General features: G+C 47.6%; 1 protein-coding gene across 7 annotated transcripts in view; it reads left to right on the forward strand.

Annotated features, from left to right (window-relative positions):
• Window positions 1-27,346, forward strand: part of Znf618 (zinc finger protein 618) — a 152,893-nt gene extending 125,547 nt beyond the window's left edge. For 2 of the 7 annotated variants that reach the window (XM_051162985.1, XM_051163000.1), the window contains 6 exons: window positions 7,637-7,876; window positions 11,128-11,211; window positions 13,117-13,161; window positions 14,073-14,150; window positions 24,736-24,837; window positions 25,644-27,346. In XM_051162985.1, coding sequence (XP_051018942.1) covers window positions 7,637-7,876; window positions 11,128-11,211; window positions 13,117-13,161; window positions 14,073-14,150; window positions 24,736-24,837; window positions 25,644-27,160 — 2,066 coding nt within the window. In that variant the 3' untranslated portion in view covers window positions 27,161-27,346. The remainder of the gene's footprint in view (window positions 1-7,636; window positions 7,877-11,127; window positions 11,212-13,116; window positions 13,162-14,072; window positions 14,151-24,735; window positions 24,838-25,643) is intronic. The other 5 variants (XM_051162998.1, XM_051163002.1, XM_051162994.1 and 2 more) reach the window with 4 other exon arrangements.
• Window positions 27,347-27,839: the final 493 nt, after the last annotated feature.

Genomic DNA, 27,839 nt, shown 5'->3' on the forward strand with positions numbered 1-27,839 from the left:
TTGACAAGGCTGGGCTGGAGACCATGGCCTCAGGATTGGATGTAGGGCTGGCTTTGGGATAGTTAGGAGCTGAGTGTGAAGGTGTGATTGGGTGGTGGCCATGTCTGGGCATGTGTCCCTGGGTCTGGTGAGACCCCGCAAAGACTTAACTGCAGAAGTTTTCCTGAGTCCCATGTGTGCACTTACGTCTGCTTTTGATTTCATTCCCAAAACATATTTAAGACTCACGTGTGTCATAATAATATCAGTTCCTCTGTTACCGCTGACGGATCCCCCACTGTGAACAATCTGAGTCTGTTTGATCACGTACCTGTTCACTTGGGGCAATTCCAGCTTTAGGCTGACATCAAGAGCGCTACTGTGAAGTGCTTGTGTGATGCCTCCTGTGCGCTTGTGGGCCACTCCACGATGAATACAGGGGGAGGGGGGGATGAGGGACGGTTGTAGGGGGTGCAGGGGGAAGGGGAAAGGGCCACTAGGGAATAGATTTGTTTCTTTTTTTCTTAGAACTGACAAACCATTGTTTTTTAAATGCCCATAGCATATTAGCCTCCCCAGGAACTCTGCTGGTCAGGGTTCTGGGGTGCATCGGGCTCTCTGCTTCTCGTTCTAGTGTGTGGACAGTGGCATCTTGTGGGTTTAATTTCTGTTTCCTTGGTAATGTTCAGCATCTTTTCATTGACTTACTGTCCATTTCCTTATTCTAGCGTGGAAAAATATTTTTGTAGATGATTTCCCTCCATTTTTAAAAGTTCGGTTGTCCTTTCATTGGCTGTAGAAGTTCTCTGTCCGCCCTTCATCGCATGGCACATGCCTCTGGCAGACCTGGTAGTCTCTGTGCAGCACACACTGATGAGCGGATGCTTTTTATTCGTGAAGCATGGTTTATCATTCCTTCCTACAGTGGGTGCTTTTGGGGGTCTTTCCTCAGGTATCCTTGCCTATCTCATAACAGTGAGACTCTCTTCCTTACCTTTTAGGTGTGCTTTTGATCATTTTAACTCCCTCACTTAGGTCTGCAATTGAGTTACATAACCTGTGACTGAGGTGAGGTGTGAGATTGGTCTTACTCTGTGTAGACACCCAGTTGTCTGACACCATTTGTCGAAGTTACCTTTGCTTGTTCAGTGCCCCGGTACGCTTGCTGTGGCCAGCTGAATGCCTAAGGGTAAATGCCTTTCTTTCCTATTAATCCATTTCTCTATCTCTATACATCTATCATTGGTCTTATTTGTTGCAGCTCTTTAGGAAATATTAAAACAGCACTGCTTAGATTTTCGATTTTATTCCTCCATTTAAAAAATTATATGGCTCATCTAGTAACTTTATTTTTGTTTTTACATAAATGTTTGAGGCTTGCCAGTTCCTACCAAAATAATAATGATGAGAAGCTGGAGGGGAGCAGGAGAAACGGGAGGATAGAAGAAAAGGAGGAAGGAAGAGGAGGAAAAAGAGGGATGAGGAATGGGAGCAGAAAGAAAAAAATCAGTTGAATTGGGGCGGGGGCAGGCAGATTACATTGAATCTGAAGATGAATTTGAAGCTCACTGGCACTGCAGTGGTGTTGAGACTTGGGGCCCATCCATGCCTGTGGTGTTGGGTCCCCCACGGATCTGGGGCTTTCTTAGTTTCTCTCAGCGAGTGTGTACTCCTCAGTCTTAATACCTGTTTCATTAGGTATCATGTGTCTTGTGACGCTACTGTAATTTCTTAAACTTGAATCTCCCAATTGTTCCTGCTGTTGTATTAGAGCAGTAGAATTTGGCCTCCTGGATTTGTATCCTGCAGGCTTGCTAGATTTGCTTGTCAGTTCTCGTAGGTTCCTTCTTCTGTAGATTGAGTGCTCGTGATGACGTGATATGCTAATAAAAACAACTTTCTTCTCCCTGGTCTACATTCCCTTTGATATGTGAGGGGGTGTCCTCTTCACAGTCCTGGCTTAGGGTGTGTTGCACGGTGCTGAATGGGAGAAATGAGCGACTGCACCTTCCTGCTCTCCCGTCAGTCACAGGGTCAGCTTCTCACTGCTAAGTGTCATCATTTTCACATTTTCATCATCATCTATTGTATTAGCTGCAGCAGGTTCTCACAGCCCGGCCTGCTCGGGCTGCTGTTCACTCAGTTTGCTGGAAGTTGGGCCTGTAAATTAGCGTTATGTGACTTTTTCCTTCTGTTAAGATGATTGTGTGGATTCTTATCTTTTTTGTTTTTGTTTTTTGTAAGTGTAGTAGATGCCATAGTTTTTTTTTAATAAGTCATTGTGCCTGTGTTTTATTAAAATAGGTTAAGACTATTAGAAAATTAGAGTATGACTAACGAAAGTCACAATACTGGGATGTCTTTTCTTTGCCAGAATTTAAATCTCAAGAAAGTATATATTTAATGTATACATCTGTGATTATATGTACACATATACATATATGCATGTGCCTATGTAGAAGCACACACTGAAGATGCCATTGCAGTGAGGTTTTTGCACAGGAATCCTAAAGCACAGAAGGTCAGTTTGATCAGTAACGTTGCTTTCAAGGGCATGTTTTCTACTCACTTCTATATAAAATTTCTCAGGATTTTCCCTGACATTTAACCAAACTCTCCCAAGGGCCGGAACCTACAATCTTTTATTAGGAACGCACCCCATGATCAACTGATGGGGTGTTACTAAGGGTCCTTCCTTAATCAAGAAAGTAAATATTTCTAATGAGTCTTTAAAACACAAAATACCACCAATGAAATGTCATTAATCCCATTACAAAATTCCCACCATTTATAGTGTAAAAGTAGCAAGCTTTGGTCTGTGTCCCCCAAAATTCAGATAATGAATGTCAAGCCACAATCACCTTGTGCCCTTTACTTACCATGTTCCCATATCTCAGCAGTCACCAGTCTGCTTATGTTATTGTTGAATTTGCATTTTCAACATCCGTGGAATGCAACAGAATGTGCTTCATCATTGAGAGGTAGCCTGCCCTTCAGTAGATCATTCTTTTCAGAGAATGAACACAGCTATGTATCACTTAAGGACAAGCACATCCTGAGAAGTGCATCATCAGGGCGTTTTGTTATGCAAGTGCCAGAGAGTATAATTTACACAAACTAAGACAACTGTGACTTTATTAAGTGGTATGACATTATGGAATCACCACCGTACACTGTGGTCTGTCATTGACTGGAGCAAATGGCAAGCAATATTCCAAAGTCTGGGTAGATATTATCCAGCATTTATCTGCTTACTCTTGGGTGAGTATTTGGATAGTCTGCACCTTGGACTTCATGGGAATGGAGCTGCTATGACTATATATATGTACAAGTCTTTGTGGAATGGCTAGATCCTGTGGTAGGTATATGTTAAGGAATAGCTCATTGTTGAGACTGGCAGATAGCTCGTTGGGTTAAGTGCCTGATGTGCAATCATGAGGACCTGATTTTGGTTTCCTCAGCACGCACTTAAAAGGTGAATGTGGAAGTGTATGCCTGTGATCCCAGTACTGGGGTAGGAACAGAGAGAGGCGAAGACTAAGGGCTTGCTGGCCAGCCAGTATTGCCAGAGCAACAATTTCTGGATTCAGTGACAGACCCTATCTCAAACATACTACCGCTACCATTAGCCACCGTAGCAATGCAGAGAACTAGTAAAGACACCTGAGGCTGCCCTGTGGCATCTGTACATGCACACACAGGTGAGTAGCACACTCACATCACACATGTGCACAGACACATACATATCCACAGATTAGCCATGGTTTTCCAAGGTAGTTGAGCCACTTTAACTCCAACCAGTCCCAAGCATGCTCTTCCTGTAAGGTCCTTATATTTATTATGTGTCAGAACAATGCTGTTTCATAGAAGCAATTTCAAAGAAAAGTCCCTTCTCTTTCATTGTCTGAGAATTTATAGAGTTGGAATGGCTTTCTATAAATATTTTTATAGAAGCTGAACACATACATTGTCAAACCTGGAATTTTCTTCATAAGAAACATCATTTAGAAAATTTATTCCCGCAGTGAATTAATTATTTTTAAAATGTCATTGACTTTTAGTTTAATTCTGTTGTGGTCAGATGTATGTTGTGATTTCTAATCTTTGGAATTTAGAGTTTTGTTTTATGATCTGTCATATACATGGTCTCTCTTTGCTACATGTTCCATGTTCATTTGGCCATAATTAATTAATACTATTAGTGCATAATTATTAATTAATATATAATCAATTGATTATGAATAAGTTTCTGATTGTTTTGTAGTGTCAGTTAGGTTAAATTAGTTGGTGATGGTCACATTTCTGTGCCCTTTCTTGACTTCAAAGAGAAATTGGTTTGCCTTATCAGGTACTAAGCCAAAAGCCTCAGAATCCACGCCTGCCGTTCTAGGGTTTTCTAGTCCTCTTTAAGATGCATCCATTTTTGACTAGTTTGTTTGGAACACGGCTGTTAGATGCACATACTGTGTCATTGTGTCTTGAAGAGCTGAAGTATCATTGTAAATGGTGCGGTGTTCTTTATCTGTAATATCAGCTCTTCTGAAATCTTCCCAGTCTTTTATCGCAGATGTCATGTAGAAAGCTTTTCTACTGGTGTCTCTCCTCAGACTTTTGTTTTAGTCTGTTTGTGACATTTTAAGTAAAGGATTTAGTTGGTTCTTACTCCTTTATCCACTGTGGTAATCTGTGCCCATCCCCTTCTGGAATATTTAAAATATTTATTTTATTTATATGTTTAAATATAACATATAAGCCAGGCATGGTGTTACACGCCTCTATTCACAGAACTCAGGAAGCAATGGCACAAGGCTCTCTGTGAATTCAAGGCTACCCTGGTCTGCCTAGTGACAGAGAAAACCTGTCTCTCTCTCTCTCTCTCTCTTTCTCTCTCTCTCTCTCTCTCTCTCTCTCTCTCTCTCTCTCTCTCTCTCTCTCTCACACACACACACACACACACACACACACACACACACAGACACACGGAAGCATATAGTCATGGTACAATAAATGTGAAAGTAAACACCAAATAGAACTGTTCCCTTTTAATTGAACATTTGATACATTTACATTTAATATACCTTATTGATATGATTGGATTCCATTTGCCACTACATAGTTTTCTATTTGTTCATATTGTTCATTTGCACTCTTGTTTTCTTACGTGCTGCAGTACCAATCAAGTATTTTTTCATTTATTCTAGTAATATTCTGCTATTAGTTCTTTTTCATTACATTTATAATACCTGCTTTAGGGTTTTGTCTCAAAATTTTATCATCATTTTATTTCTGTGTTTCTTCTGATTGGTTTTCCTTTTGGTTTTTAAACTACATTTTCCTGGTTCTCCTCAAAGGCAATTGGTCTGTGCTGCACATTATAGATGGTATGTTGTGGACTTGACTGAGTTGCGTTTTTCTTCCTTTGAAAAGCATTGCCTTTGTTCTGGCAGGTAGTGAATTTTCTTACAGATCAACTTGATGCTTCAGAGTCTTGTTTTTAAACTGGATTAGAGCAAGCCAGGAGTCCTTCCAAGGTATGGCCTTTCTGCAACTCTGCTAAAGTCATCAGGCCTTCTCCTCTCTGGCAGGAGATCTCCTAATCTTGGACAACTTCATTGAAGACCTCCTCTTCCTCTTCCTCCTCCTCCTCCTTCCTCTCTCTCCCTCCCTCTCTCTCTCCCTGGCTGTTTGCTTTTTGTAGAGACTCACTGTACAGGAATGATTCAGAGTTCAGCTAGAGCCTTTAAGGAGGCCTCGCTGCACATTTCTGGAATTCTTTCTTGGCTTGGTTATCTCTCCTTTGTTATTCTGCCCTGCAGTGCCCAGCCTCATCAGCACTCCTGACCTTCATCACTGTCTTTTTGGTTCAGGTTCAGTGAGTGGGCAGGCCCATGGGGCTTATTATTTTCAGTGAGATTTAGGAAATGAGCTGGGACTCACCAAGTCTGCCCCATGAATCATCCTACCTATTGGTGAGGTCTGCAAGCTATGGTTTATTTGTCTAGTTCTGCGGGAACTCCAGTCCTGTCCCCGTCACTGCATGGTGGCTAGAAGTCCTCTTTCTAGGGCCAAATGCAGTGAAGGTTTTCCACCTGTTCACACCTTCAGCCTTAGAGCATGTGAGTCCTTGGCTGTACCTCTTTATAGCATCTAGAGTGAACCCATGCCTCTTGAACCTCTTACTTTTCTCTGAGGGTATCTTGCTTCATCAGTGGAGGTACGCACGGGAAACTATGTGCCCCGTAGATTGCAGAGCCCAGGACTGCTGAGGCCAGAAGCCATGGAGGTGGCTTCCATGAGGAGCTGGCCTCGTTAGCTTCAGTATAGGCCTGAGAGTGAGCCTCCAGCCCTAAACTGTTCCTCCCACAAGGAGACAGTGGAGCTGTGAGAGGTGGCCCAGGGGCAGCAGTTGACGTGTTGAATGTGTCAGTTATTCTGTGGTAACAGTGAAGAGGAAAAACTATCTGTTTGACTCAGATCAGAAAGAGTGGAAGGGAGAGAAGGAAAACATGGGAGGTATCGTTTGTCACTGGGAGCTCCCCAGGCTTCCCTCAGCTGGGCTGACACCCCTTCCCCCTGCCACTCAGGCCCTAGCCATGCTCCTCATAGAAGAGAGCTATGATTTGCACAGGGCCTGGATTCCTTGGGCCTCAGCTTTTGCAACTAAGAATGACTGGAAGTTGAGGACGGAAAGACTTGTATCTCAGCCTCTGACATGGTAGTCATATCCTCTGAGAGCAGGATTCTAACAAGGCCCCACCTCACAGAACCAGAAAGCCAAATTGGCTCAGTGCAGTGACCCAGGCCCTGTGCACAGGTGGGACTCTCAGGATGGTGCTCACCCCTGGGGGTTCTGGGATTCCCCTCCCATCTTTGCCTGGACCCATTGCTTCCTCTGGGGGACATAGCTATAGACCTTCCATGATCTCAGGAAACAGGCCTTGTCTGCTTATCTTCGGAGTGGGCTGGTTTAGGCCCACTCTGCCTACCCAAGACCACCAGAGGTGGGAACTGCCTGAGAATATTCATTCTCAGGGCCTACCTCAGGATGTTGGTAAGAAAGGTTTCCCAATCCTCACAGGGGACAGGCATACCTCTGTGACAATGGCAGGCCCCAAGTCTCCTAAGAATAGCAGTTGCCAAACCCTGACCACAGGGTTTTGTGGAGCCCCTCTCTCCCTTCCTCACTCTACTCCATGACTCATCCCCCCTGCTGTGTGCTGCTTTTCTTCATCACTTAAGAGCCAGGCTCCCTGTGAAGGAAAAGGGCCCAGAAGCCGACATGCTAGAATATGTACTTGGGCCTGGGGTAACTAGTCCAGATGCCCCAACTCTAAGAACAAAGACACACGAACAGAGGTGATGGGGGCTAACACGTAGCTCTGAGCATGAACAAGAGGTCAGGCTTCCTTGAGGTGAGAGGTCAGGCAGGGAAGATTCTCAACTTTCAAATGTTCTCAGACTCCTAGTGGGAGCTTGAGCCCTTGTTCTTCATAAAAGGAGGGCAGGCTGGGCAGAGATGTGTCAGAGCAGGCATTCAGGGACCCATGCCTGAAGAGGCCACTTAGAGGGAAACAGCTATGGTGGGTGGTGGGTGGGGGGCCAGGGAGGCAGGCAGGCTCCGAGGGCCCTCAAGGACTGAGAGCATGACCCTCTCAAGGTACCGCCCCCGGGTGGGAGCCACCGGAAGATCCAGACACGGGCTCTGAGTGTTCCCATCCAGAGGTCACCCCATCTCCACGCTTCGTGGCAGCGAAGACCCAGTCGAACCAGTCGGGGAAAAAAGCTCCTGCCTCCGTGGTCCGATGTGCCACCCTCTTACACCGCACCCCTCCAGCTACCCAAACTCAGACGTTCCGAACTCCGAACTCGGGATCTCCAGCAAGCAAGGCAACTGCAGGTACTGATGGCTTTTTACTACATCTGCCTCCCTGGCTCCCCACCCACCACCTGCCGTAGCTGTTTCCCTGCAAGTATAAGACTAGTGTTCCCTACGTGCTTTGGTACAGATTGGGAGCCATGGCCTTTGGCCATCTCTATGACTCTGGCCAACTGAGTTGTAACTCTCACCTGGAGGGTCATACAACAAAATTTATAAACATTTTAAAAGTAATTTGATACATTTTCCCCCAAATCATGGCCTAGGGGGTTCTGTTTCATTTGGCCTTTATGAAGTTGAAAGGCTTTTTAATTAAAGATTAATTGGACATGTTTGAACATGAGAAGAATTTATATATAACTTTGGGTTTCTGGCCATGTTGGGTCATCAGATCTGGCTCCTGGGCCATGTTCCTGCAAGGCACTGCTTGGTGCCTCCTTCACACTTGGTGTCTGTGCACCTCCCCTGTTTCATTGTCCCCACCACTCCCTGTAACATCCCTGCCACAGTGGCCCCCATTTCAGGGATCATTTTTCATTATGATCACACTGTTGTCTGTGCCCGTCCAACTCAGTTCATCTGTGTGGACCCCTCAGCATGAGCTTACATTTTCACCTTTCAGAAAACTATCTCAAGCTGTTTCAGCATAGAGATGTTCTCCACCAAGAGGGGTGGCTGACTGGAGCTCTGCCTCCATGGCCTCCTACTCCTTAGAGTTCACCCGTGAAACCTTCTAGGAGGTAGAGGCCCCGCAGGAAACCAGAGGATGCCAGCTCCAGGTGTTTCCAGGCCCATGCAAAAAGAGGCTCTGACTCCAGAAGGTGACTGGGTATCTAAGTCCCCAGGGGTCATTTCTTCCAAAATATGAGACCTATTATGTGTTAGTTACCAACAGCCAGGAATCCTGGAACTCAGACTTGCATGAGAAAAGCCCTGAACCACCTACCCAGATGACGGTGTTATACTTTCTGAGGCTGTGGGTCTTTCAGTTGCCTTCAAGGCTAAAGCTATCCACTAAACACACAGTGATTGCATTGAGAGGCCATATGAATAAGCCGCTGGAGTCATTTGGTAACTGGTAACCTGGCTAGGTAATTACTTGTGCTTGCCTTTACTCTGGTTTAAGAAGCTAATCTGGGCCAGGCTGGGGTTTTGTGTTTACTGTGCTTATAACTCCCAAGAGGAGGGGAGTCAGCCAACCTTGCTTACGATTCTGTCCTCAGCACCTTAAAAAAAAAAAAAAATAGGAAGACTATATATATATCATCGTCTCCCAGGTGGTAGACGTTAACTCACCAAATAATAGGATCATGGCTTTCTTGACTTATCTCTCTTCTTGAGCTTTGTTAGCTGAGTTTGTAAAGGTCTGCAGCTTAGTCGCTGAATGTCACTATCTGCAGGCAAGTGTCTAGCAAGCCATGGGGCACACCAGCGGCTGCCTCTGGGAGATTTGGAAGTCCTGTGGTGGAGGCCCTAGGCTAACCATCTGGTCAAATCCAAGGGCCCCAGGTTGGGAACAGAAATGGTGCATGTGAGAGGTAGAGGCTGTCACTGTCATTATCCTGGAGAGTATGGCTGTTTGTGTGCATATGGACGTGAGCACACAAATGCACACTTCACCTGAAACACCACACACCAGCTTCCAACCAGAGGCCCTTGCACCAGGAAGGGCGAGCAGTGGAAGACTTAATGTGGGAGCTGGTGACAGGGCTTGTGCTAAGTCTTACCCATATGCCTACTTGCCTGCCCCCCTGTGAACACAGGGTAAGGTAGTTACAGGGAAGGCTCCTTCCTGCAGGTAAAGCCTCACATGCTATCCTAGTGGGTCCAGGAGTCTGAGAGCTTTATTTTGTTTCTCTGCCTGTTAAATTGGCAATACTACACAGCCTCGTGGTGTTGGGAGACCATGATGGTAAAACTCTGACCCAGAATCTGGTATACAGTAGCTCAAGAGTGACAGCCCCTCGCCCTCTGTAGATAGAGAGTGAATAGGCCTCCTCCAGTTTACATGCTCTCTGGAGGCATTTGACCCAGGCTGCTATGGACAGAGAGGTAGCATAGTCATTATAATGCCAGAAGCCTTGACAGGCTATGGGAGACTTTGAGATGAAGGCAAAAGAACTGAGCGGGCCTATAGGAACTGCCTCTGGCTGCCTTTCTCATCCATCACCCATGTCATCCATGACCCCCAGGGCACCAACATCCAGCACTTTGTTGGGTAGGGTGGACCTGGTGAGTGGTGTTTCTCCAAGTGATTTCCCAGACACACCGCTTGGAAGGATATTACAGAATCTAATCTATAAAATCCTTATATTTTGGAGGGCATCGAGCTAAAACTGAGTGGCTCTCCTTCTGGTCAGTTTCTCTGAGCCTTTGGTAGCCTCATCCGAACTGTTTAGAGGGGCAGGACTAGCTGAGAATCTCAAATTGACTTTTCCTGAGACCTTCCTCTCCTGGATCAGCCATGCTATATAGTACCCAGAGCATTATGGGAAAGCTGGGTTATCTTCTGCTCATACAGGTGGGGCTGTAAATATAGAATTTTGAGCTGGGCAGTGGTGGCGCACGCCTTTAATCCCAGCACTTGGGAGGCAGAGGCAGGTGGATCACTGTGAGTTCAGGGCCAGCCTGGTCTACAAAGCAATCCCAGGACAGCCAAGGCTAACCAGAGAAACCCTGTCTCGAAAAACAAACAAACAAACAAACAAAGTATAGTTTTGCTTGGCTGAGCCCATCTCAGTATTATGGGATTTCTAGAGAGATCCTGGGAGATGGTGAGCTTTTGGGAAGGTGCTAGACAAGGCTCCCAAGAAGCCAGGCCCTTCTTCTGACCCCCCCACAGCAGCCCTTGGCCTTCTCAGGGCAAGTATGAAACTGCCCCTCCCTCCTGGTATTCTGTCCCAGGACATCCTGTATGCCTCGGGTTATTTGCTGGGACAAAGCTGCCTCCAGGGAGTGGGATGACATTCTCTATCCCCATTTGGGGGACTATCGCAGTATAATCTGCCAGGGGGGCAGCAGACAAAAGTTTGTTCCAAAGACTTGGCCTTACATATATGTCCATGAAGTAAAAAATGGGGCCCTGAGCCATTTGCTGTCTGCTCATTGGCTGCATTTCATCGGTGTGTCCTTGGCCAGGTCACCCCTTTCCTCTCCACTCCTATACCTTCCAGACCCACATCCTCCGAGCTCTGGGAGCTTCTGCCCACTCTACCCTGACAGACAAGCTGACCATTCCGCATGGTGTATCTCCCCCCTCTGCCCTCTCCCAGCAGAAAGCACCTTCAGTCGGCGAGTAGAAAGCAAAGCACAGAACCACTTTGAAGAGACCAATAGCAGCTCGCAAAATTCCAACGGTGAGTGTGCCTGTGGTGTAACATGGGACATCACGTGTACGGTACTGATCCCCACCTCCCTCAGAAGGGCAGGTGCCTATGACTGAGGTCTTCTGGTGCATGGCAGGGCTTGTTGGGAAGGGTGCTGGGAGGGAAAATAGACAGCAACGCCTGCGACAAGCAGAAGGGACATTTATGTCCATGGATGCCTTTCTGTAGCTGCACTTTGCCCTTTGGCCCTTGCCTGGGGAGAGGGGAACCTCCTCAATCCCAAACTCAGTCATCAACTTAGCCAGCCCAGAGGAGTAGCCCCTAAGTTATGCTTTTGCTAAGTTATGAGTGATGCTGTAAGTAGCAGGTTTAATTCCCAGGAGAGGCAAACGGGGTGCAGCGGAGAGAATGCTTACAGGAGCCAGAGGTCCCAGGTTCTGGACCCAGACTAGACCTGGGACCACAGAACAGATTCTCTTCCAGACTCTGCAGTGCTATGGCTTTGCCTGTGAGCTCCTGAGAGTGTTTGCTGCCACCTGGTGGCCATCCTCCGCTGGATCCTAGTGGCACAGCTTTGGACTCCAGGTTTCAGCCATGGCAGAAACGTGGATGGTCACCAGCAGTCTCTGTCTGAGAAAGGGACAGCAAAGGTGTATGCAGCGATGGCCAGGGCAGGAGGAGACAGGTCTCCTGCCATTGTGAAGCTGACTTCACTGAGTATCAGGCCTGCGAGAACGTCTCCCCTGTGCCAGCACTTTGTTGTACATGGGTAGTAGGTGCACCTTGGCCACAATGGGCTGCAGCAAATGGTTAGGAGTACAGACACCAGATGGAGGCTTCTGCCTAATAACAGAGTAACCTCTCTAGAGCCCAAATTTGAATTCAGCTCCACAGCCTCCAGTGAGTGGCCCAGACGAGCCCTAATTCCTCTTAGGCTACCAGTAGCCTGAGGAACACAAACAGCCCTGGAGAATGCAGGCAAGAGAGGAGCGTGTATTGCTTTGGACCTTGATTGCCTTGTTTTGCTTTGGTGTAAACTAAGTAGATGGTACGAGTCCGATGCGTGTTCCTCAGAGCGTCTGTTGCCATGCTCCTCAGAGCCTCTGTAAGGGGTTAGTTAGTCTAGGAGGGATGGGACAACCTGCTCAAGGCCATAGAGGATCGAGTAGCAGCCTGGAACTAGAGCCAAGGTCTCCTGGCATGCCCTGGGCTCCCACCCAAGCCATGCTGTGTCCCTTGCACCTCCCCTGGCAGCAGGATTAACATTTGCTTGGGAATGACACTGTCACGGGCTGCTGCTGCTGCTGCTGGCAGCCGCTACTTATTGAGCGCTTACAATGTGGCAGGCATGTGTTCAGAGCTTTGTGTGTTGTATCTGTTTTCACCCTTACCACAATCCTGTGGGGAGAGTGTCCCTGTTATTCCCACTTTCCAGATGAGGAAACTGAGGCTCAGGATAAGTGCATTATTCCCCCAGGTCCCCTAGACCGCGGGTGGAGCCAGAACCCCCATACTTTGCCTGCACTCCACTTTGCTGCCTGCTGTATTGGAGGCTCGCCAGCCTCACTCTCTGCCAATGCCAGGCAGTATGGGAAGTTGCCAAAACAGAACCTTCCAGGGCCACTCACATACTTTAGTACCAAGCACTCCCATCCTACTGTCAGAACCTGGAAACAGCTTTCAACAAGTGTGTGACCCTTTACTGTCACAGCACTGTTGAGAAACAGCCCTATCAGCGCCACGTGACACCTGCCTTCTCTGGTGGTGTGGCTTCTCTGCCAGTACTCTATCACCCCACCTTTCTATCTAGATTGTGCCCCCACCAACAGGTGCTCCCCTCCACTGAGAGCGGGCCCCCTGGCTCACCTGCTGTGATAACCTCACAGCCCCAGGACTGGAAAAAAAAAACTTAGCTAAACTGTTTCTCTTTTGCAGAAACTGCAAGTCCCCTGATTTCCAATCCTTTCCCTCTCCTGCAGAGTAAGTGATGATCCTGCTGGGGGGCTGAAGAGGGCAAGGCAGGCCAGGGAAGGACTCTGCTGGCCTCCCTGAGGTGTAGACAGGCCTTGGGGCACCCTCTGGGGAACACCCAGCAATAGCCTGGGGAGGCTGCTGAGGGCCCGGGAGGGTGGAGAGGTGTAGACAGGTAGGCAGAACCCTGAGCGCACAGGAGGGAGGACAGATTGACCTACTCCTGGCTATCCAGACAGCCTCAGAACTTCTCCTGCGAGCCACCTCCCTCCCTCTCTTTCCCTCTCCTTCTACCTAACAGTGTTTTCTTTCTTTCCTTCCACCTCCCTTTGCTTTGCCAGGTTCCGGTGCGAGTCCTGGATACACTGAGCTTTTGGTGCAGGTGCAACCTGTTCCCCCAAGTCCATCCTCCTGCTCCTCTGCAGCCATGCCCTCTGCTGCACTTTCCTCCACCTCTTTCTCTTTCCTTCATTCCTTGCCCCCTCCCCCATTGTGAGTTTCCTTGTTCATTTGTGCATCATTCATTCGTTCCCTCCACCACAATCAGTGACTCGTGTGGTCTCACCGGCAGAGGGTTAAGCTGTGAATCCCAAGGGACATGATCTGTTTCCTGGGAGCTCTTGGTGCCTGGGTGTTGTCCTTGCCATGTGCTCAGAGCAGTGCCTGCCACGCGGAGTAAGCACTCAGTAAGCAGGGGGCCCGTTGAGGTTGAGTTAGCAGCCTGGATCTGCGTGTCTTCCCTTCTCTGTGCTCCTGCCTCTCTCCAGCCTTTCCCCTCTCCAGGCTAGTGACAGGCCAATGGACAGCCTGAGCCCAGGGCCCTGAGTATGCACCTGGGTCCCCACTTCAAAGCTGCCTGCAGCCCAGTATCAGGGTACCTGGGTATGGGGACCCCTGTCACATGCCACCTGTCTCTCCAGAACCCTACACGTGTGGTGCCTGTGGGATCCAGTTTCAGTTCTACAGCAACCTGCTGGAGCACATGCAGTCCCATGCAGGTAAGGCTCTGAGGGCCCCTAAACACACCAATGGAAGAGACCAGCAGAGCCCACCCAGAGCACACGCCCCTTCCCAAAACGCGCGCGCACACACACACACACACACACACACACACACACACACACACACACACTGCTGTCACTTCCTGGGAGCTTACCCTCTGAGCCCCAGCCAGCCTTCATTGTTGGCTAGTGTGAGCTCTGGAACCTCAGCTTAGGCGCAGAGTGGTTTGGGGGTGGGGTCCGGGGATAAGGAGGTGGAGGAAGAGCTTCCCAGGCCAGGAAAAGGGGGCTGGGAATGGGCATTGAGTGTGGTTCAAGGTCAGCATGGGTAGAGGCTGGTGGTAGAGAGGCCAGCCAGTTAGATAGCTTCGCTCAGGCCTTCCCTAGGAAGTCCTGTGCATGGACCGTTCTGCCTTCCAGAGCCCTGGTACTCAAACTGGAGCCCATGAAGGATTTAGCAAGGAGGATGTTAGGGCAGAGGGAATCCACAGGTTGCTAGGGCTAGGACTGCTTCACCTCCCAGGGGCAGCCATATGCAGTCAACCTTCCAAGCCTGTCCTCACCCTTGCCATAGCACAGCACAGGTGTTCAGCTTTCCAGCCTGGGCCTGCAGACATTAATTACAGTGACATCAGCTTCTAGTCTCACTTCTGCTTAGCCAGAGAAATACTATGTGTCAATAGGAAGAGTCCCCAGTCCCCAGCATTTCTACAAACAGGTTACTATGTGGCCACACAGCCATTGCAAGAATCCTGGCTGTGGACTTCCCGTGTGGGCACTCAGGGATCCAGGTCCCTTCCCACTTACAGTCCTGTGCACCCCTGGGTACTCAAAGGCTTTCTTCTCTGATTGGTAGGTATGGGGGAGGCAAGAGGGTATGTAAGCGACATGAGTCCTAAATGCTCAGTTTCCATTGGTGGGTATTCAGGCACATGTCCATCCTGGATCTGTGGTGGAAGTTTGCCAGAGCCCCTGTCCAGGCACAGCCCAACACTTGGCAAAAGGATCCATGCATCTGGGCAAAGGGTCAGCTAGCACCTGTCCCTTTGGATAGCTCAGCACTAGAAACGACATATGAAGTGGAGTGGTGGCATACACCCATCATCTCAGCCTCTGGGAACCCAAGGCAGGAGGATCACAAATTCAAGGCCATCCTGGGTGACAACGGTAAAACCGTGTTTCAAAAAGATCAAAGAGATGAAAAGAACCGTTGGATGAGATGTGTGTGATGCGTGATGAAGGCTTTAGTAGTTGGTGCTGATGACGTGGCCAGTTGCTACGATTGGTGTCCCTTGGGTTCCCAAAACCTCCAGGTACTCCTCCAAACTGAGTCTGAATAGCTCTGCTTCCCAGCGTCTCTTAGTCACTATTGCTGTGAAGAGACACCATGGCCACAGATTTTTTTTTTTTTTTTTTTGCCACAGAAATTTTTACATGAGGAAACATGCAACTGGGTCTGGCTTACCATTTCAGAGGTTTAGTTCCTTCTCATCATGGCAGGGAGCATGGAGGCACACAGGCAGAAGTGGTGCTGGAGAAGCAGCTGAGAGTTCGGCATCTAGATCCACAGGTAGCAGGAAGAGAGAGATGCTGGGCCTGGCTTTGACCACCCCCTGAGTAACACACTTTCTCCCACAAGGCCACGCCTGCCCCAACAAAGCCACACCACCTAATCCTTCTCAAGTAGTACTATTGTTCGCTGATGACCAAGCACCCCAATATGTAAGCCTATGGGGCCATTCTTATTCCACTCACCCTAGTCCACTCCTTGACCCCCAGAGGCTTGTAGCCATATATTAATCCAATTCAACCTCCAGAGTCTCCATAGTCTACTATAGCCTCTGCACTGTTTGCAAGCCCAAAGCTCAAAGTCTCTTGGAAAAACTCAAATGACATTCTCTGAATTGTAATCCCCTTTAAAGCCAACATCAAAAAGAAGACCACAGGTTTGCAACATACAGTGGCATGGAATCTGCATAACCAGTCCAAAATGGGGAAAGGGAACACAGTGAGGGAATACTGAACCAAAGCAAGACCAAAACCCACCTGGGCAAATGCCACATTCCTCATCTCCATGTCTGATACCACAGTGCTCTTCACATCTGCTCTCTTGGGCTGGTTCCACACCCAGTCCACAGTTCTCCTTGGCAGGTATCTCATGGCTCTGGCATCTCCAACACTACGGGGTCTCCAAAACAATCCAGGCCTCACCTTCACAATTTCATACATTTGACTCCCTGGGTCTCCATACAGGGACAGCCTGACACGTGCTGGGCCTTGGCAGCTTTCCTTAGACACAGGAAAGGTTTTGTTTGTTTGTTTGTTTGTTTGTTTTGTTGTTGTTGTTGGTGGTGAGTTGTGTTTTTTTTAGGGGGGAGGGGAAGGAGATACCAAGATTCCTTTGTTATATCCTTGACTCTAAAGCCAGAACATTAACGCCAAACTCTTCAATTTAGACACAAGCAGATTTTTTGGACAAGGGCAAAAAGCAGCCACATTCTTTGCCAAAATATCATTTAAAAAAATAGTCTCTAGGCTATTTATAATATTCTTTCCCTCTGAAAACTCTTGAGCTGAGCCCCACAGTTCAAATCATCCTTAGCATTGCCTTCCATGCTTCTACTACTGTGGTCCGTTAAGCCCCACTCAACGCATTCACTGATTTCCTAATCTAAAGTCCCAAAGTCAACATTCCATCACCAGCTGGTCAGGCCTATCACAGGAATCCCCGCCCCCATACCAGCTTCTGCCTTAGTCACTTTCTATTGCTATAAACACCATGACCATGGCAACTCTTATACAAGAACACATTTAATGGAGGCCTTGCCTAGAGTTTCAGAGGTTTAGTCCATTATCATCATATCAGGGAGTACAGTGGCACACAGACCGGCATGGTTCTGGTGAAGTCGCTGAGAGTTCTACATCCAAGCCCATGTGTAGCAGGAAGAGAGTCACTGAGCCTGACTTGGGCTTTTTGAAACCTCCAGTCCACCCCCAGTGACACACTTTCTCCCACAAGGCCACAGCTACCCCACAATGACCCACCTCCTAATCCTTCTCAGGTAGTAGTTACTCCCTGGTGACTAAGCATTCAGATACATAAGCCTGGGGTGGGAGGTGAGGGGGTGGGCAGCGTGGGATTGGGGTGGGGGGGGAGGGCATTCTTATTCCAACCATCACAATTGATAAACTCAGGTCTTCATTTGGTAATGTGATGATACTCCAGCCCCATTCACTCATTTCAAGGTGTGTGCCCTTCACTAACTTGTATTGCCTTGGGAGGGCTTTTCCCCCTATAAACCCCTCTACAAACACAACTGAGCTGTTGAGTCGTGACCAGGACTCTGGGGGTTCTAGTTCTGCTCCCTAGGTGCTGTGAGACCTCAGCCAGGAAACTGTCCCCATCTCTAAAGCAAGGGCACACAGACTCCTGTTGCCCGGTATCTTTGCTCTACATTTCAGGTGTCTCCCGTCTCCCAGTGAATTCACGATTGTCCAGGGGTGGTTCAAAGCGTTAAGACGTGCCCTCAGTTGAAACTTACAGCCCTAGAGTGGTGGTAGCCATGCTCCCTCTCTTTGGGTACCAAGCCTGGTTCCTGAGCCTCACATCGAAGCCCTCCCCTAGTTAGTTCATATTCATTCATCATTCATTTGTGACCCCTTCCGCGTGTGTGTTGGTGCTGTCTGTGTCTCTGTCTGTCTGTCTTTCTCTGTGTGTGTGTCTGCAGGTCTATCTGTCTGTGGGTGTGTGTCTGTGGGTGCTTCCCCATCACTCTGGCAGCTAGAGGACAGAACCATGATGATGAAAGTCTGGGCTGAGCCAGGAGGTGGCCCCTCACGATCCCCCAGCATCTTGCATCTTGCCTTGTTCAGAGTCACTGAAGGACCGCTTTGTGCTGATCCAGCGCAGCCAGAGAATGCCTTCCCTGCAATCCAGTGCAAAGCCAGGCCGAATCCCAGCCAGGCTGAATCAGGATTAAAGGCTTGGTTTTGTGGCAGGAAATTAAGCATTGTGAGCTACGCAGTTCACAGCACCGCTGATAAGGGGGATCAGCCTTAAGTAACATCAATCTCATTAAGAGCCGCTGACTGGCACAGGCTAATTCATGCTAGTAAACTTATATGCTGGAGGGAACCTGTCTGCCCTGGTGACAGTTCAGGAATTAAGACTGGCAGTCCTGATGCTAACTACAGCAAGTGGTGGTAAGTGCTTGCTGTGGGTTGAGTACTGGTCATGCATGGGGTGTATGTGTTGACATTTTCATCCCCTTTATAAAGGCCCAGAAAACACAATTCCTGGCAAAGCTCATAACTGTCTAGCATCATTTCGACTGATATTTGCTGCCAGGTCTTGGTCTGGGAGCTTTACACATGTTCACTGTTTAATTCTCGAAGTGGCTCTCTAAACGCCACATTAACTCCATTTTACAGAAAGGGATGCTAAAGAGCTGGGGAAATGGCTGTCAGCACGGGTTTGTCTCGCAAGAACGAGGATCTGAGTTCCTCACAGTTCACATAGAATAGCTAGGCATGGCAGTGCACGCTTACAGTCCTAGCCTGGGGAAACAAAGACAGGTGGATGGATCCTTGGGGCTTCCTGGACACCCCGCCTGGCTGATTTCATAAGGTACATGCCAGTAATAGACTCTGTCTCAAATAAATAAATAAATAGCAAGGTTGTCCTCTGGCCTTCATACATATTGGCACACGCACACATGCACCTGCAAGTGTGAGCACACACCTGCATATACTTACACAGAGAGCAAAAGGAATCTGAAACTGGTTAAATTGTTGAGGTTATAAAATCAGTGATAGACTAGGCTTCTCACTCTGGGAATGAACCCCACCCAGATTGCCTAGGCTTTAACATTCACACTGAAGCTGTGGCGTGCCCTGGTGGAGTCCGTGGACTTGACCCCTCAGAGTTTGGCCCTTCCTGCCCTCACCAGTAGGGGTGGAGGTACCCAGTTAAGAGGTACCCAGGAGACTGTGGAGAACAAAGTAAACCAGGGCTACTCTGTTTTGGATTGGGGAGGTGGCCACCCCTGGCTTCTGATCCCTAGAACCACCTCATGGCTTTGGACTTCCTCATTTCTACTCTGAGAGTTTATCAGGCCTTTCCTCCCAAAGATGAGGGTTGCATTTAAGTGATGTATTTAAAGATTATGGTACCTTCTAAGACCCAACCTGACAGGTACCTATTACCCCCATCACCTGTTGGAAGTTCAGATTGAGCATCCATCTTCGGAAATGCTTGGAGGCAGCCATGTTTCAGATTTCACAAATTTGAAAGTCTGGGATATTTGAATGAAAAAAAAAATATATATATCACATTCTTATTAGTCTCATTTCCTGTTCTTCTCAACTTCTTTCACATCTGTCTGTTCTCCACTTCCTCCATCCCTAAAAAAAAATAAAAGCGTTTCCTCACATTCCTGTTTGTCTGTGTGAGCATTGGGTTTAGAACTATCCATTGGGTCATGGTGAGCTCAGCAGTGGGTACACAGCTGAAGATGATTACTCTACATCTCCCAAAGTCTGTTACAGCTCATAGTTTAGTAGTAAGGGATAGGGCTCCACAACCCTTCCTACATCCACGGCTGATTGTTGACAGGGCCAGTCTCATATGGGTCCAGTGCATGTAACCATAGCTACTGGAAGTTTATAGTTATAATGGTTGTGTAATGCCTAGAAGATGACATTTTGCAGCCCCCCCCCACTTCCAAGACGAAGTTTTTCTGTGTAACCTTGGCTGTCCTGAACTCACTTTGTAGACTAGGCTGGCCTTGAACTCACAGAGATCCACCTGCATCTGCCTCCCAGAGTACTGGGATTAGGGGCAATCGTCACCCCACCCAATTGCAGCCCTTTCAGCTCTTCCACTCTTTCAGATACCTCATCCTCAGTGTGCCCTAGTCTTAGGAGGAGTAGTATAAATTTGTTTTTAGGGATAGGCACTCAGATTTCATTTATTTCAGGCTGTCGGGCAACCATGAGTCTGCACTCACTTCCATTCACTGTGAAAAGAGATACTTAGTCATTTTACCTAATAGTAATAGGTTATTCCCTTGGTTCTATGGGTTCCCCAAGAACGGGTTGTTGGCCTGGCTTACAGCAGTAAGCATGAGTTTGTGGAGTGGTGCTCAAATTGAATCAGAGGCTGATTAATTGGTTACATAACAGTTGTACCACAGGTGTGCACATCTTGCTTAGAAGGTTGATTTTGTAGTTAGTAAGATTCACAGCCTGGTAAGTCCTTTGATGCCTTTTCTCTCATAGCCACCTGCATCCCAACTTCTGGCTCTTTGAAAGTTAGCAGGAGGGAGGCTGTTTCCAGTGAGTTCTAACTTGCTTTCTCTTTATCTTATAACTGATGTGTGTAGAGTTTTCAGCTACAGGGTTCTAAACTGACAAGAGCCTGGGTTGTTGGGGGGCCTCTGGGAAACTTCTCTCACACCTGGCACCGGGAATTATGTGTGGTGATCCACTGCTTTTAGGAGAAGCATTATCAAGTTATGATGGGTGTCGCTCATCAATATCTCTTTTTTATTTTTAATTGAATTACAAAACAGCAAATATTCATATGGCTCTCTTGTACATCCTTTGTTTTGGTTAACTCTTGCCCACCCTCTCTCCTTGACCCACCGCTACCCCAATCCCCGCACCCACTTAAACATTTCTACCGTAGTGTTGCCTCTCTCCACTTTCCTTTTACCTTTACGCTCCTTTAAGGCACTCCTCTATCCCAGTTTTTCTTTCTAGCCTCCAGGCTTGCAAGGGCACTCTAAGTTTAGAGTAGAAGCTGAGATTCACATAGGAGAGAGACCACGTGGTGCTTCTTCTGGGCTAGATTATCTCATTCAGTCTATTTTTCCAGTTCCAGTCATTTAACTTAGAACTTCATGATTTAATTCTTCTTTGCAGCTGAATGAAATTCCATTGTGTATTTGTACCACATTTTCCCTATCCATTCATCAGTCGATGGGCATCTAGGTTGCTTTCGTTTCCTGGCTATTGTGGATCAAGCATGGATATGCAAGTATCACTGGAGTATGTTATAAGATCTCTTGGGTCTATGCCCAAGGGAAGTATAGCAGGGTCATCTGGTAGTTGGGTTATTTTGAGAAACTCCATTTCCAAAGTGTCTTCACTAGTTTACTATGAAACTTCATCCCTGTCCCTCACCTTACACAAAACTCAAGTCCAAATGGATCAAGAACATCAACATAAGAATTAATGCCCTGAAACTGCCAGAGAAGAAAGTAGGGAAATTCACTCAGATATTTACATTCTGAATAGTACTCATGGAAGCACAGGAAATAAGGCCAACAGTAGACAAGTGGAATCTCCTCAAACTAAAAAGCTTCTGTACAACAAAGGAAACTATCAGCAGAATAAAGAGGTGCCTACAAATTAGAGAAAAAATGTCATCTGTGTACTGGGCACAGTACTGTGTACTGGTGTCTAGAAAGAACTAAAAAAAAAAAAAAAACATGAAAAAAACTCAATTAAAAAGGATTATGGAATTAAGCAGAGAGTTCTCAAAATAAGAAATACAGATGGCTAATAAACACTTTCAAAAAGTGTAAACATCCTTAGCACTGAGGAAAATTCAGATTAAAGCTACTTTAAGATTTCATCGCATGGGGCTGGGGAGCTGGCTCAGTGGTATAAAGCACTGATTACTCTTGCAGAGGACCCAACTTTGAGTCCTGGCTCCCACAGGACAGATTATAACCATCTGTAACTCCAATCCCAGGGGATCTGACACCATCTCTGGTCTCCGCAGGTAATAGGCATGCATGTGGTGCACAGACATATATGCAGCAAACCACACGTACAGATAAAATAAAAATTTTTAAATGTTTAACTAAAAAAGATTCTCACCAGTCAAAATGGCTATTATCAAGAATACAAAAGATAACAGTACTGGTCTCATGAAATGAATTGTGTAGAATGTATATTATTGCTTAAGTTTGTTTTTGGTTTTTTACAAAATCAACCAGTGAATCTTAAGGGTCTGGTGGTTTCTTTACCGGAAATTACTTAACTATGAGTTGTTTCTTTAATAAGCATAGGATTTCACGTTATCAATTTCTTCTGTGATGAGCTTTGTTTCTTTACATTCTTGAGGTGTTTGTCTTGCCTAAGTTGTTGAATTCATTGGCCTAAAGTTCATAATTACGTTTAATCCTTTTGACATCTGTGGGCTCTGTAGTGATGATTTCTTTTCATTCTTGAAATTAGTGATTTTTATCCACCGATGAGAGGTGTATCAAGTGTATTAATCTTTATAAAGAATGGGCCTTTATTTTCATTGGTTTCGCTTTTTTAAAAAAAAAAAAAACTTTTTTGTTGATTCTATGTGAATTTTACTTCATGCACCCCAATCTTATCATCTCCCCATTCCTTTGTATCTACCCTCCATCCTTATAACCTGCCCCCCAAAGAAAATAAAATATGTAGCTAAGTAAACAAATAAAAATCTTATCATGGAAGCTGTAGTGTAGTGTGTCACACAATATACCCTTTTGTTCATACTTCTGTACTTGCAAATGTTCATTGCAGTGAGTCATTGGTCAGGTTTGGGGCCTCTGGATTGGGTTACACTGTCAATATGGGATCCTCATCCTGATATCCTCCTCTCAGGTAGCTTGTTGTTGCCCTGTGTCATGGAAATCCTGCAGCTTTGGATTTATAGGACTGGACTGGCCCCTTCCCGTGCTCCAGCAGTTTACAGGCTCCTTCACAGGGTCTTACAGATGTTTATAGATTAGATAGATGTTTGTTGGCACAGGCCAATTCAAAGCCCTGGAACTGGGCCTAAGTTTGTCTGCCCACCAGCTGTTCTGCATCCACACTACCAGGGCAAGCTCTCCAGCACTGCCCTGGCAAGCTCACCCAATGCTGCAGCCAGCAAGGGACATGGCCAGCTATCCCATGATCAGACCTTTGGGGGCAGCTTTCCCATGTCTTCACCACCAGGCCTAGCTCTACTGTGCTGCCCAGGTGAGGTGCAGGGCCCACTCTCTTAAGTCCTGCAGCTAGTAAGGAGCCAGGCCAGTTCTTCTGTTCTTATAACCACAGGGATAACTATCTGCCCCCCTCCCCTGCCTCACCCTGTTGCAGGCAGCAAGGAGCAAGGTGGGCAATCTCTGCCTTGCCCACACCAAAGTAAGGCAGTCGAGGGGCAGGGACAGCTCTCCTGCTTTCCCCGCTGGCTAGCTTATTTCCCCCTCCTCACCTCACCAACAGAGCCAGCTCTACTGTGCTATGCAGGCATGGTGCAGGACCTTTCCCCCTCATATTTATTTGTTAATTCTTGGAGGGGAGGTGCATGTACATGTGGAGGTCAGAGGACAAGTTGCAGGAGTCAGTTCCCTCGCTCCATCATATGGATTCTAGGTATTGAACTCAGATCATCCATCAGTCTGGGAAGTCTGGACAGTAAGCACTTTGACCCACTGAGCCATCTTGCTGGCCTCATATACATTTTTAATATATTAATTTCATTTCTGTTAGTTTGTTGCTTAATTCTGATAGAATGAGTATATATATTTGTCTCTTTCATGATCCTGAATATATTTATGATGTGTACAGCTGCTGTTTTTGAGGCCTGATTGGATATGTTGGACTTTCTACAATCTGTCTTCCTGGGCTCTCCTTTATTATACTCTTTTAATATTTATGTGTATGCATGTATCTGCATGTGTGTAACCATGTGCATTCTGGTGCTTACAGAAGTGAGAGGAGGGTGTCAGGTCCCCCAGAGCTGGAGTTACAGGCAGTTGTGAGCTGTCTGACTGAGTGCTGGTAACCAAACTTGGGTCCTCTAGAAGAGCAAGTGCTTCTAACCACTGTGCCCTCTCTTTGGTCCCACCTTTATACTCTTGAAATTCACTCTTAGGATGTGAGACCAGGGAGAGAATAGCCTTTAGACTGTGGCAGGTTTAGTTTTAGAGGCCTGGATCCTGCCTGGGTCCTCATGCATTGAAATGTGTTTCTAAGCACCCTGCTGCCTCTCTGTGTTGTGCCTTCATCAAACCTCTTTTAAATCCGGGCCTTGGTTTTCATGTCCAGTGAAGGGTTCAGGATTATGCTTCTTACCATGTTAGGTAGGCATTGAGTCTCTATTCAATACAATTAAATACCACTTTTTATCTAATACAATTATACACTGGAAATACAAAATCGTATGCTTCCAAAAAAGAGGTTTGAGACACTTTGGCGCACTTGGCGTGCACATACACACACTTCAAAGCTGGGTTTTGTGGCTGTGGTGGGTATAGGGTGCCTGAGGGGGCTCATGTTCTTCCTGAGAGTCCTCTGTGTCTGAGGTTCTTCCCTATAGTCTCCATAGTCGTTCCTGGAGTTCTGTGGTAGCCATAGATTGTGCAGATGAGGCTTTGAAGCCATAGACAGTTGTGTGAGAATCATGAACTCGACCCTTGTGGCTGGTGTAGCTCTAGCCACAACTCCCATCCCCCCACCCCTCACCCCCCCCACTACCCCCACCCCCATGTCCTTATCTTGTTCTTCAACTTCTTCTGACCCATTGTTATTGTCCCCGTTGTTCCTGCAGCTGACAATGAAAACAACATCACCTCCAACCAGTCCCGATCTCCCCCTGCTGCAGTGGAAGAAAAGTGGAAACCTCAGGCCCAGAGGAACAGCGCCAACAACAGTAGGTCTCACCATGCTGGAGCCTAGGGCCCGTGGAAGTCCTGCAGCCCACCCCACTGCAGCTACATCCTGTCCCCCCCCCCCCAGTGCTACCATCTGTACCTCCTGTGGAACTGAAGATGATGCATACTTGTACAGGAATTCTTAACTCAGCGATAGGCAAAAGAAGGCTGGGAAGGGGAGATGTTTTTCCCACAAAGCGCTACTTAAAAGCCGGAGTCACAGCTAGAAATCCACATTTTTACAATATTTGTAGGCTCGTAACTCTGGCCCTACAGCACTCTACTCACTAACAATTCCTATGTAATTCCTGTTGAGGAAAAGGTTGTACTCAAAGGTTTAGGCAAGTATGTTACATACATGTGACTGTATACTATTCTATTCTATTTATTTGTTTCTTTGCTTGTTTGTTTATTTATTTGCTTTTTCAAGTCAGGGGTTCTCTGTGTAGCCTCTTGAACTCACAGAGATCCATCTGTCTCTGCCTCCCTGAGTGCTGGGATTACAGGTGTGCACCACTGCTCCTGGCTGTATACAATTCTTATGCCCATCGCAGGCATTATTTATCAACAATAGAACTTTATCCCTGTGGGATCATTTGTTATAATCTGTATGCAAGACAAAAATCTTTCTGTTATTCTTCATGATAACCATTTAGGGTATTGTTGCTGCCAGGTGAAGAAGCTTTGAATGTCAAAAGTAATGCGCTCTCTCTCTCTCTCTCTCTCTCTCTCTCTCTCTCTCTCTCTCTCTCTCTCTCTCTCTCTCTCTCTCTCTCTCTCTCTCTCTCTCTCTGTCCCCTGCCAGCTACAACCAGTGGTTTGACACCCAACAGTATAATTCCCGAGAAGGAGCGGCAAAACATCGCAGAGCGGCTCCTGCGGGTCATGTGCGCCGACCTGGGTGCACTGAGTGTGATCAGTGGGAAGGAGTTCCTCAAGTTGGCCCAAACCTTGGTAGATAGTGGTGCCCGCTATGGGGCCTTCTCAGTCACCGAGATCCTGGGCAACTTTAACACGCTGGCACTGAAGCACCTGCCACGCATGTACAACCAGGTGAAGGTGAAGGTGACATGTGCCCTGGGTAGCAATGCTTGCCTGGGCATCGGTGTCACATGCCACTCCCAGAGTGTGGGCCCTGACTCCTGCTACATCCTCACAGCCTACCAGGCTGAGGGCAACCACATCAAGAGCTATGTGCTGGGAGTGAAGGGAGCAGACATTCGTGACAGTGGCGACTTGGTGCATCACTGGGTGCAGAACGTGCTGTCAGAGTTTGTGATGTCCGAGATCCGGACCGTGTACGTGACGGACTGCCGGGTGAGCACATCTGCCTTCTCCAAGGCGGGCATGTGCCTTCGCTGCTCAGCCTGTGCCTTGAACTCAGTGGTGCAGAGCGTGCTGAGCAAGCGGACGCTGCAGGCCCGCAGCATGCATGAGGTCATTGAGCTGCTCAATGTGTGTGAGGACCTAGCGGGGTCTACGGGCCTGGCCAAGGAGACCTTCGGCTCTTTGGAGGAGACATCACCACCACCCTGCTGGAACTCAGTGACAGACTCGCTGCTGCTGGTGCACGAGCGCTACGAGCAGATCTGTGAGTTCTACAGCCGTGCCAAGAAAATGAACCTCATCCAGAGCCTCAACAAACACCTGCTCAGCAACCTGGCTGCCATCTTGACACCCGTGAAGCAGGCCGTCATCGAGCTGAGCAACGAGAGCCAGCCCACCCTGCAGCTGGTGCTGCCCACCTACGTCAGGCTAGAGAAGCTTTTCACAGCCAAGGCCAATGACGCAGGCACCGTCAGCAAGCTGTGCCATCTCTTTCTAGAAGCACTCAAGGAGAACTTCAAGGTGCATCCAGCCCACAAGGTGGCCATGATACTGGATCCTCAGCAAAAACTTCGGCCAGTGCCACCCTACCAGCACGAGGAGATCATCAGCAAGGTGTGTGAACTCATCAATGAGGTAAAGGAGTCCTGGGCTGAGGAGGCCGACTTCGAGCCTGCTGCCAAGAAGTCCCGCTCAGCCACAGGTGAGCACCCCACGGCTCAGGAGGATGACCGGCTGGGCAAGAGCGAAGTATATGATTACCTTCAGGAACCCCTCTTTCAGGCCACTCCCGATCTCTTTCAGTACTGGTCCTGCGTGACCCAAAAGCACACGAAACTTGCCAAGCTCGCCTTCTGGCTCCTGGCGGTTCCTGCTGTGGGGGCTCGAAGCGGGTGTGTAAATATGTGTGAACAAGCACTTCTGATCAAAAGGAGGCGACTGCTTAGTCCAGAAGACATGAACAAGCTCATGTTTCTGAAATCAAACATGCTTTAAGACTCAACTTTGGGGAAAAACAAACAAACAAAAACAAGACAAAAGAAGAGAAACTTAGGAAAACATACACACAACACTGTCACAAACAAAGAAATTTAAGTTCTAAACACTGTGGAACCTCATTGTAAATGCCCCTTGGAAACTTAAGTGCTTTTTTTTTTCCAGTGGTGTTTGTGTGTGTGTGTGTGTGTGTGTATGTGTGTGTGCATGCGCGCGCATGCACACACGTGTCCACACGTGACATTGCATGAGTAAAGGGTGTGGGGAGCATATGCTCAAATGCACAGCCAGAAACTACACACACACACACACACACACACACACACACACACACACACATACACACATACACACACACACCCCTGGTGCGTGTGTGCATGCCTGTCCTTGGGCATGTGCGCATTGAGCTGGGTGTGTCAGGAAAGCCGAGAGACTGGGAAAGCGGGATGGTTTCACTTTTCTCGGGCAGGGGCTCTAAGGACTCCGTTTTCAGGTGTGCAGACTGGGAGAAGCTGGGCTTGTGAAATATTCAGGCAGCTGAGGGTTGAAGTGGCTTGACCTCCCACTCCTAACCCCAGCCCTTCCTCGCCATTCCTTCATTCCCTCAGCCCCTGCGACCCACCCGCTGCCCTCGCTGCTCTGACAGATTCTCCAGACTGCATCAGATGGACAGTTTCTG

Source organism: Acomys russatus, chromosome 2 (assembly GCF_903995435.1).
Source record: "Acomys russatus chromosome 2, mAcoRus1.1, whole genome shotgun sequence".
Classification (NCBI taxonomy): domain Eukaryota; kingdom Metazoa; phylum Chordata; class Mammalia; order Rodentia; family Muridae; genus Acomys; species Acomys russatus.